This window comes from Carassius carassius, chromosome 17 (genome assembly GCF_963082965.1).
Source record: "Carassius carassius chromosome 17, fCarCar2.1, whole genome shotgun sequence".
Lineage (NCBI taxonomy): Eukaryota > Metazoa > Chordata > Actinopteri > Cypriniformes > Cyprinidae > Carassius > Carassius carassius.
Genome location: NC_081771.1, coordinates 8,075,754 through 8,087,038, shown reverse-complemented (window position 1 = coordinate 8,087,038; position 11,285 = coordinate 8,075,754). Strand labels below are relative to the sequence as shown.

Sequence of the window (11,285 nt, the reverse complement as noted above, 5' to 3'; positions counted from 1 at the left end):
TGTTCATTAGTTGTTTACATGCTTAGTTCATATCGCCACCTAATTGATGGCTGTGCAATCATATTTATTTTTTTTCCATTTAATCTTTAATCCTTGAGAATGTGAATTATATTGTTTGTTTTATGCTAATTATACATTAAGTCATATCAGATATGTATATTGATTTAGAATTGAGACATTATAGAAAATGCCACTCCATGTGTGAGATATAACATGTAATAAATAAAATATATAAATATATATAAGTTAAACATTACCTTGTCATATATTTTGTTTTATAATTTATACATACCTCTTAATACATAATTTATAGATAACTCTTATATATGCCAATAAAAGAAATAATCATATTAGAATAATATATTACCTTATTTATTACTTATATTAGCGCTTCCTCATTAACATTAACATCATTATATCTATATATATATATATATATATATATATATATATATATATATACTGTATATATATATATATATATATATATATATATATAAATATATATATAAAAATGGGCTATATTATATATTGTAATATTATATAATGTTGTGCGCTATCCGTCACGCTCATTGAAGGCTCTCTGAAGTGAACTAACCCTGGAACATAACGTGCTCCGGAGCAGGTTAAGTTCAGAGAGTGAGTTGCTATGACTACTAACATACCCTGAAAGTTACCTCCGTTTTTGGAACCGAAAGTTGAGGTTATCCGCTTACTTACTCTTAAACATACCCGGGTATGTCACATAACCTGCTTTCTGGAATACCCCCCAGGTCTTTCCTGACATTACTGAACTAACTGTTATAAAGCCAACGTCTACTGAATCTCTATTGAAGAGATTCAATATGCTTAAATCAAACTCCGAAAGGTACCTCTGCAGCTCTTAATTTGAATTGTGCATTGTGAAACTCATAAAATAAAATAAAAAAAAGAACAGATGGTCTGTGTGGTCTTGCAAGTGCCATGTGCACAAGTCTCTTGCGTAAAGGATTCACCCAGCAGAGCTGTTGCCATTTCAGTGCAGCTGATTGAAGTGGTCTATATGAAAGGTCACATGCTCTGCTGAAGGTTAACGTCACATAACCGTACACCTATGACACGTTCACACTCTGCTTTTTTTTTTTTCGGTTGAGAGTGAGCTATTAAAATTGATGAGCCAACGTATGTCACATCCAGTGTGGTCTCACTGTGCATCACAGAGTTCATTACCATATATTGGCCTAGTCATCAATTCTACACGCAGCTAAACCCTGAATAATACAACTATTGCAAGCAGTTCAGTTGAAGCATGAAAAATGTACTGAATTTGTAAATTTTTTGTGTGTGTGTTGAGTCTGTTTTGATGTACACAAAAAGCTGCAAGCTTTAGCTTACAATAATATAAAATATACAATAATATACAATTATTAGTGCTGTCAAACGATTAATTGCAGTTAACTGCATTCAAAATAAAAGTTTTATTTACATAATATATGTGTGCTGTGTATATTTATTATGCATATATAAATACTCACACATGCTTTTTTTTTTTTTTTTTAAGTTTATATTTCAGAAAAAAACAATTTTTTAATAAATTAAATGTATTTATAATATTAATTATATGAATATAAATATAGCCATGCAAATACATGTAAATAATTTCAAAATATATGCATGCACATGTGTGTGTATTTATATATACATAATAAATATACACAGAACACGCACATATATTATGCAAGCAAAAACATTTATTTTGGATGCGATTTATCGTAATTCATCATTCAAATACTTTATGCATTATACCAAAACATAGCCATTTATAGAAAATGTATTTCAAATACTGTTAAAAACAAAACAAAATTAAATGTATTATCTCACAATAAATCGGTCACATAAAAACAAAAACTTTAATTCATATAAAAATTCAATCATTTGATAGAATAATATAGTAAATCATATTGCAGAATCTTTCAAATGCATTCTGATATTAAGTTTAACATTTTGCAAAACCTTTTCAAAAAGACAATGTCCATTTCATAGCATGGGTCTGTAAGTTCTTGATTGTAGAATCAAGGTTTGAGTATGACGGTGCACGTCAATAAAGATTCTCTAAATGCATATTTGCAGCAAATTTTCAACTGTAGTCAAATAAATGCATCAGCCTACTCTCTGTTACAAGAAGTCTACTGAAAAACGTGAGGGGAACTCTGATCTTCGTGGCAGTGAGGCACTTTGACAAGAAGGCAAAGGATGTGGTTCCTTCTCTTGAACAACAGATGAGGTAAGGAAATTAACAAGTTCCAAGATTAAAGAGCTCTCAGACCACTAATGCAACAAGATTACATCAAAAATGTTCTGTTGGTCATGAAAGCATGGCAGAGCGCAGAGGTATGAGCAGAAGATTGATTTGAGATTAAAAAAAAAACAACTCAGGCTTACAGACAAGATCAGGAAGTTAATTATTTTTGTCTGCAGATCTTGTTCTTGACATCTGCAGCAATGTGGCCCTGCAGAGGGTGCTGCTACTGTACATAAAATAGAACAGAGGAAATTAAAATATATCAGAATCATTTAGCTACTACTTCTATTAAATTTATGTTGAAGATTACTTTCTATAAGCTGCAGTATTTCACATGCTCTCAACCCTCTTTTTTTCCGAAATTCGTGAATTGAGCTGGTCTGTCAGGGATTTTTGTGGTTAACAAACATGACTTCTCATTTCAGATCCTCTACAGAAAAGTTTCATGTGTTAAGTGTCACATTCTGACGCAAAATGAGACGTCATCACTTTTTAAAGTGGAAGAGAAGTGGATGAAACAATGAGAAAATGTGTAGAGATCTCTACATCACATATGTTACACTACAGTCGTGGCCAAAAGTTTTGAGAATTACATAAATATTGGAAATTGGAAAAGTTGCTGCTTAAGTTTTTCTAATAGCAATTTGCATATACTCCAGAATGTTATGAAGAGTGATCAGATGAATTGCATAGTCCTTCTTTGCCATGAAAATTAACTTAATCCCCAAAAAACCTTTCTACTGCATTTCATTGCTGTCATTAAAGGACCTGCTGAGATCATTTCAGTAATCGTCTTGTTAACTCAGGTGAGAATGTTGACGAGCACAAGGCTGGAGATCATTACGTCAGGCTGATTGGGTTAGAATGGCAGACTTGACATGTTAAAAGGAGGGTGATGCCTGAAATCATTGTTCTTCCATTGTTAACCATGGTGACCTGCAAAGAAACGCGTGCAGCCATCATTGCGTTGCATAAAAATGTCTTCACAGCAAGGATATTGTGGCTACTAAGATTGCACCTAATTCAACAATTTATAGGATCATCAAGAACTTCAAGGAAAGAGGTTCAATTCTTGTAAAGAAGGCTTCAGGGCGTCCAAGAAAGTCCAGCAAGCGCCAGGATGGTCTCCTAAAGAGGATTCAGCTGCGGGATCGGAGTGTCACCAGTGCAGAGCTTGCTCAGGAATGGCAGCAGGCAGGTGTGAGCGCATCTGCACGCACATTGAGGCGAAGACTTTTGGAAGATGGCCTGGTGTCAAGAAGGGCAGCAAAGAAGCCACTTCTCTCCAAAAAAAACATCAGGGACAGATTGATCTTCTGCAGAAAGTATAGTGAATGGACTGCTGAGGACTGGGGCAAAGTCATATTCTCTGATGAAGCCCCTTTCCGATTGTTTGGGGCATCTGGAAAAAGGCTTGTCCGGAGAAGAAAAGGTGAGCGCTACCATCAGTCCTGTGTCATGCCAACAGTAAAGCATCCTGACACCATTCATGTGTGGGGTTGCTTCTCATCCAAGGGAGTGGGCTCACTCACAATTCTGCCCAAAAACACAGCCATGAATAAAGAATGGGACCAAAACACCCTCCAACAGCAACTTCTTCCAACAATCCAACAACAGTTTGGTGAAAAACAATGCATTTTCCAGCACGATGGAGCACCGTGCCAGAAGGCAAAAGTGATAACTAAGTGGCTCGGGACCAGAATGTTGAAATTTTGGGTCCATGGCCTGGAAACTCCCCAGATCTTAATCCCATTGAGAACTTGTGGTCAATCCTCAAGAGGCGGGTGGACAAACAAAAACCCACTAATTCTGACAAACTCCAAGAAGTTATTATGTAAGAATGGGTTGCTATCAGTCAGGATTTGGCCCAGAAGTTGATTGAGAGCATGCCCAGTCGAATTGCAGAGGTCCTGAAAAAGAAGGCCCAACACTGCAAATACTGACTCTTTGCATAAATGTAATGTAATTGTCGATAAAAGCCTTTGAAACGTATGAAGTACTTGTAATTATATTTCAGTACATCACAGAAACAACTGAAACAAAGATCTAAAAGCAGTTTAGCAGCAAACTTTTTGAAAACTAATATTTATGTAATTCTCAAAACTTTTGGCCACGACTGTATAGCTTTCCATTGATGTATGGTTTATTAGGATAGGACAATATTTGGCCGAGATACAACTATTTGAAAATCCGGAATCTGAAGGTGCAAAAAAAAAAAACAATATTGAGAAAATCACCTTTGAAGTGGTCCACATTAAGTCCTTAGCCATGCAGATTACTAATCAAAAATTAAGTTTTAATATATGTATGGTAGGAAATTTACAACATATCTTCATGGAACATGCATCTTTACTTAATATCCTAATGTTTTTTGGAATAAAAGAAAAAACTATAATTTTTAGACCCATATAATGTATTGTTGGCTATTGCCACAAATATATCTGTTCTACTTATGACTGGTTTTGTGGTCCAGGATCACATATTGTATGATAAAAATAAAATAAATATCATAAAAACCTATCTTCGGTATATCTCATTGGTATGTTTGTCTTGTAGCAGTTGGTAAAGGATTAGTCCTCACAAGTCTTATCTAAGCAGAGAAACTCTAGTTTTCCTTTAGCACAAAACCAAGTAAACAGATGCAAAGTTTAAATTAAACTTTTAACAACCTTTTGGCTTCATAAGAGGGAGTTGCACAACGGCATTTAGCTTCAAGGGCTGGAACGTGAGTACTTTTGCGTGGATGGAAATTATGAAGAAGTTCAACCGAAAGCTGTCGCCTCCCCAAAACCTCAGAAGTGTGTTTTGCGTTTCTAGAGACAGCCAGGGGCTGTTGTCGACTGTCGGAAGAAACATAGATGTAGGAGGGGACAATACCAGCTCTGACGTTGCTAAGTGCACTCGAAATACAAAGATCTACATGATTTAAATGCATGAGTTAAATGTTAATCTTAGTTGTGAGACGAGAGCGTTGAGACAAGAGCTAATGCAACAAGAAGAAAAAACTAAGAAATATCATTAAAAAGAAAAGAAAAAGAAATTCAAAAATAATATTACATATAACAACAACAATGAATTAACCTGATATTTTTACTAGAGACTATCAACAATATTTTAGATTTAGTCCTTTATTTAAAACTGTAAATTAGACACCATATAATCAGACACATTGCACAGAATGAAAACAGACATGAAATATTACTGCCTACAATAATGTCACTGGTCTATGCAACCAATTTATTTCCATTTCACAGAAACAACATTAAATCTTTATAATTACGCTACACACACAAAAACAAAAGATTCTCAGACATTGTCCTTAGCCCACCTAAATATGGAAATCTCAGATAATTTGTAATTTGTCTTAGGAATGCATGAGTCACTACAGGGCATGTCTGTGATAAACAACTGTGGTGACATGGAAATGACTAATAAGGTTATGGCAACCATCAACCTACCTACAGCTGTTGACTGAAGTCAAACGAAGTGAAGATTTTATTTCAAATTCACTGATCAGCTGAATTCGAAGTAAATCTGTCTCCAAGTAATGATTTGAAATCAATTCAAGGCTTATATGAAATTAGCCATCTGAATTCAAATGGATGAGCATTTACACTACGAAAGCAATGACTTTTTCGACACCTTCACATGTGGATGAATCTCAGTTGATTTTGGACCCCGAATGTTTCAAACCGGTTGCCGAAACAGGTATAAACGGGGTCTTAAACAACCCTTTATGTAAGCTACTTTTGACTATTTATAATCATTCTTACAACACTGAAGCACAATAAAAATATTAATAATATTAATTATATAAAAAGTTTCTTCAACAATGTAAGACAATTATAGTTAAGCACTCATTATTAGATAAGGTATAGTTCACTCATTTATCACCCTCAAGTTGTTCCAGAAGTGTTTAAGTTTCAATCTCCTGTTGAACACAAAAGAAGATATTTTGAAGAATGTTGGCAAGTCAGTGGTTATTGTCAAGTGTTTGGTTATCAACATTCTTCAAAATATCTGTATAAACTATTCCTTTAAGTGGTGTTATTTAAGTGGAAATGTAATTACGTTAACAGCAATTGAACTTGTTATATAACAACTAATATTGCATACATAAAACATACTCCATAAAAAGAAACACTGAGGCCGTTAACAATTGTGTTAGACGAGCAAAGACTGGCACTTTTCCCCAGATTCTTCAACAGGCTTTCTGCATACACTTTCTAGAGAAAATAAATGTGAGAAGTATGAATAGAGAGTAGCCACACACACACACACACACACGGTCAAATAGTAAACTAAGGGTACTCCACCTTTTCGAAAATCCACTTTCTTGTGGTTATGAATACAGTAGGTGACTTTACACTTTCGGTACAGGAGTCCAGCCAGCAGAATAACACTAGCACTTGCCATAACCAGCCCTAGAATGAAATATGAATTAAATATTTGCAAGAAAGATACAAATTGTAACTGATTACTAAACCTGGAAGCAATATAGGTAAAATTACACAAGCCGTAGATGCTGTCTTCTTTTGTGTTAATGGAAGAGGAGACTGTAGTTGTTGAAGTGGCCGTGGTAGTAGTATGGGCTTTGGGAGCTTCTGTCACCTCTGCCGAGGCATTTTTGCAGCCAGCATCAGAAGTGCTTGTGCCTGGGACTTTAACCCCACTTTGACACCTAAAGAGCAAAAAAATTAATGCAGTTCTCTTCATGAAACAATCATAAAGGTTAAGTTCAGTCGAAATGAAAATTATGTCATCACTTACTCATGCTGGTTTCATCACAAACCACAAAACTTTTCTTCTACATAACACAAATTTCGAGTTTCTTTTTTTTTATTTTTCTTGCCCATACAATGAAAGCTTAATTTTATCTACAGAAATACCTGAAACATTCTTCAAAATATCTTCTTTGGTTCTCCATACAGTTTTAGAATGACATGAGGAAGAGTAAATGATGACACAATTGTAATGTTTGACTAAACATCTCTTTGTAGTCTCAGTGCTGAATCATTAAACTTGCACAATAGGGAGCTTATTAAGCACTGAAATAAAGCATGCTGAGATGATTAATATGCTTTTAGGTCATCACTGAACTTCATTCAACTTTTACTGGGGAATTTTTATGCTCCCCCTCAATAAGTCGGCTACAAAAATTGAACAGGGTCCCCTTTGTATATCTGGGTTCGGGGACATCGTGGCTTGTTGTCTCCCCTTGACAACAAACCTTTTAACTGACATATGCATGAGGCTATAAACTGTATATCATTTGATTTTTTTTTCATTAATTGACTGCATTGATTTTTTGCAATACATAACTTACTCTCTCCATTTTTTACAAACCGAGTTACGTTTGTCTGTGAAGTAGCCAGGCTGACATTCTCTGCATATTCCTAAAAGAGAGACATGGTCCAGGTGTCATGAGATGCTCTTTAGTTTTTCGATGCGATTCAGAAAGGCAGGATTTAATGTGTACCTCTTTCATCTGTTCCAGAACCTTTTTCACACACACAAATCTCTTGACTTGACCGATTAATGGGTGTAAAGCCTTCTTTACATTTGCACTGAGTGTCACTGGTAGGTGTGCAAGCCTTGACTTCCATACTACCTGAGGGTGGGAATTATAAGTTATTGTTGAAAATAAAAATAACGTTTTTCTCTCTGACATTGCCTTTTTGTACACATCAAATGGTGTAAATTAAATACCACATACTGGGTGGTTTACAGTAACATTCTCAGTTACTAAATCTATCCAAAAAAAAAAAGAAAAAAACGTGGCACTTACCTTTTGTACATTCGTTGCAGTTCTGGCAAGTAAAATCTGTTCCAGGTGAAGGGCTGAATTGTTTTGGTGGACAATTCTCACATTTTTTTGTATTATAATTGAGCCTCTGACCTACAATTAAAAGATATCTTTAATGAGGTGTTATGTGACTAATATCCTTTCAAACCGAATAGTAAGTCCCAAATTCAGGTATTAAACAATAATCATACATACCCGGTGAACAACTTGCGCTTGCATTTTGGTGAAGTAGCAGTAAACACAGAAGAGTGGAGAGGACTTTCATGTAGCAGAACATGACAGTAAGACTGTCGAAGAGAACTGGAACTGCACGTAACTCTCAAAAGAGAGGAAACAGCGACTGAAACCTCAACCTAACAGACAAGGTGAAATAACCCGTTCCATTCACCCACATTAACTGTGGAAAAAAAACACATGTAGGATTGTACCCATTTCTTCCGTTGATAATGTCAAAATCCTTTTATCCTTTTTTTTTACTTTATATGTTCTATTTTGATTGCTCTTAGTCTGACTGGTACATGTCAAATGAAATGTGCAAAATGAAATGTGAAATAAAAATGCTCTAAATTCAACAAATTATCGTTTAAAACAGAAATTTGAAGGATTGGCATTACATATACATATATTGCATTTTTACCAGTCTTCCTGGTTTAATTTTCTGTAACATATACCACAACTGCCTCAAAATAATTTTGTATCACTTCTTTTTTTTGTATCACTTTTATGAAACAAAAAAGGAAATTAAATCTAATTGCTATCAGGTTCCTTGATGAAGTAATCAAATGTAATGACACATTAAGTTGCTCTCTCTTACTATGTAATCAGACATGTTTTGCATAAAGGAAAAGTCAACTCTTTATAACAGTACTGAAAACAGGTAGGTCTGACACATTTAGGGCAGAGTAGTAATTGAGATTCTTTGGTTTACTGGTCTGCTGTTTACAGGAAAAAAAGAAGGGGGTATGTTAGACATGTGCGGAGAATATGCATACACTGTTTTACGCTTTATCATCAGATGAGAAATAATGAATTGGGATAATAGTACAGGAAAAAAAGCAAACGATGGTACAAAAAACTAAATCACTGATATGTGATTGGAAAATGATCAGATAACAGGATGAACGGCACCTTTCTCTTTGCAGAAAAGAGTGCAGAGCTTCCAGTTACCATGACATACATAGTGCAGATTTTATCAAAGCTTCTTCCGGTTCTCAGAGAAGTTTGTGATCCTGATGAAGAGGATTTAAAAAGTTCTTATAACTATGTCAAGAGTAATGGCTGCGAAAAAAAAAAAGGAAAGAAACAAAAATAACTGAGAAGTGGATCCCTTTTGACTACACTTGGTGTTTTCCCAACAAAATGACTTCTGCACTTTGTGCTCTTTATTAGACAGTTACTCGGCTTTGAAGATAAAAATAGAAAATGAAATAAAGGTGATGACAGATGGAGGATGTTCTCTCAGTTGACCTACTTCTGCTCAAAATCTTCTTTTCTTTCACCTTTCTGCTTATCAGTTTTTTAACAACAAAAAAAAAACTCTTCAAGATGAAATATCATGAAAATCTGACTTTTGTCAGTATTTAAGTGCTATATTTTGGTAGCTCTTTCTCGGCAAGCTTGTGAAAAAACGAGCCATGGTTAAAATTTGAGCAAAGCATACTAACTGTTCTGTCTTTGGCTGAACTGATCTAATATAAACGTAATTGTTTTACCTTCACAGACATAACCAACTGTTTTTGTAACTCATGTGTGTTTTTAACATAAACTTGTTTAAAAATAAAATAGTTAAAGACCACGTGAAAATGTTCAATATTTATTTTGTTAGTGCACATTGTTAGTGTTAAGGTGAATAATTAATCTGTGAAAGTTAATCTTCTAAAAAATAAAAAATAAAAAGTTTGTTTTAATAATCTTTAATCAAAATCTGATAATTTGCCATAACACTCCAGAATGGTGCTGATGCTTTCACTATTACTATATATTAACATTCATTTTTCATAAAAATAAAAATAAAATAATAATAATAATTCAATCAAGAATTTGATTCTGAATATAGAGAGAAATATTTTATCCTATTTTGGTGCAGAGAATGCCAAAATTAATAAACTTCATTCAGAATTCAAACTATGAGGACTCTTAGTCCTGTGGACTTGCAAATTCTTATATTCCATCACACTCTCACACAGGGGCGTAGGCCCGCCCACTCTGATTAAAGGCCCCCAGAGTTTATTAAGACTTTTAAAAACTCACATTGATGAGGGAAAACCCCGTCCATCAGCCCACAAGTAACTCTTGCACAAAGTTTGCACGTTACTTGTTTAATATCCATTGGCTCGCCTTCCTGATTTTAAAGCAAATATTTACAATATTGCAACATAACTAGACCCCCAACCCACCCACACTTGAGTTCATGGTTGGGGGGCACAGATTTTCGCTACGCCACTGGACTCTTTACATTAGTTAGCATAGTACCCTGCTCACTTTTGCAAAGGCCCGCCCAAAAATACTATTTTAATTACGCCACTGCTCTCACATTTTCTTCTTTCTTTCTCTCTCTCTCTCTTTTTTTTTTTTTTTTTTACACAAAATAAATGAAAATAGTTTAACCTCACATATAACGTCTTAAACATATAATAATTCATACTGGGGCGGTTTCCTGGACAGAGATTTAGCCTAGTCCTAGACTAAAATGGCCCTTTAAACCAGATTAACAGAAATCTGCTTTCGCTGTTGTGGTTTCTTGGTCTAACCCAGAATTTAATAGGCTGATTTCCTGGAGGAAGACTAGATCTGTGTCAGGACTAAATTGAGGCTCAAATTTAACCATTTTGTTTAAAAAAAAAAAATTAAAAAAAAACCTAACATTTCTTAGAAGTAAATTGGAAGTGAAGGGAAATCTCATTTTAAAAGAAGTGTTTTTCTCTAATAGACATTGGCCACAATTAATGGCACCCTTTTATTTAAAACTTTTTGCAACCTCCTTATGCCAATTTATTTTCTTGACTTCATTTTTGGAGAAGCTCAACAATAATAATAATAATAATAATAATAATAATAATTAATAATTACTATTTTATAATTACCTTTATTCTTTGTTTAATCTTGTTGTGATGGATGATAAAGGAAATTTAACCTTTGTGTTCCTCATATATTCCTGTGAAACGGGAATTCATGGCTGGACAATTTCATGTTTCTATT

At 34.4% G+C, this 11,285-nt stretch overlaps 1 protein-coding gene across 1 annotated transcript; it reads right to left on the bottom strand.

Annotated features, from left to right (window-relative positions):
* Window positions 1-6,371: 6,371 nt before the first annotated feature.
* Window positions 6,372-8,175, bottom strand: LOC132160484 (tumor necrosis factor receptor superfamily member 4-like). Its single transcript, XM_059570159.1, has 6 exons — window positions 8,070-8,175; window positions 7,761-7,892; window positions 7,608-7,677; window positions 6,793-6,962; window positions 6,598-6,705; window positions 6,372-6,507 (listed from the first exon to the last, which is right to left on the bottom strand). Exons 2-6 carry the CDS (start codon window positions 7,885-7,887, stop codon window positions 6,446-6,448), a joined length of 537 nt encoding a protein of 178 aa, XP_059426142.1. The 5' UTR covers window positions 7,888-7,892; window positions 8,070-8,175; the 3' UTR covers window positions 6,372-6,445.
* Between the last annotated feature and the right edge of the window lie 3,110 nt (window positions 8,176-11,285).

Coding starts and splice junctions, on each gene's coding strand:
- LOC132160484 (XM_059570159.1), bottom strand. CDS start 7,887: ATGGAAGTCAAGGCTTGCACACCTACCAGTGACACTCAGTGCAAATGT. Junction 7,678..7,760: donor TTCTGGAACAGATGAAAGAG/GTACACATTAAA, acceptor TCTCTCTTTTAG/GAATATGCAGAGAATGTCAG. Junction 6,963..7,607: donor GTTTGTAAAAAATGGAGAGA/GTAAGTTATGTA, acceptor TTTGCTCTTTAG/GTGTCAAAGTGGGGTTAAAG.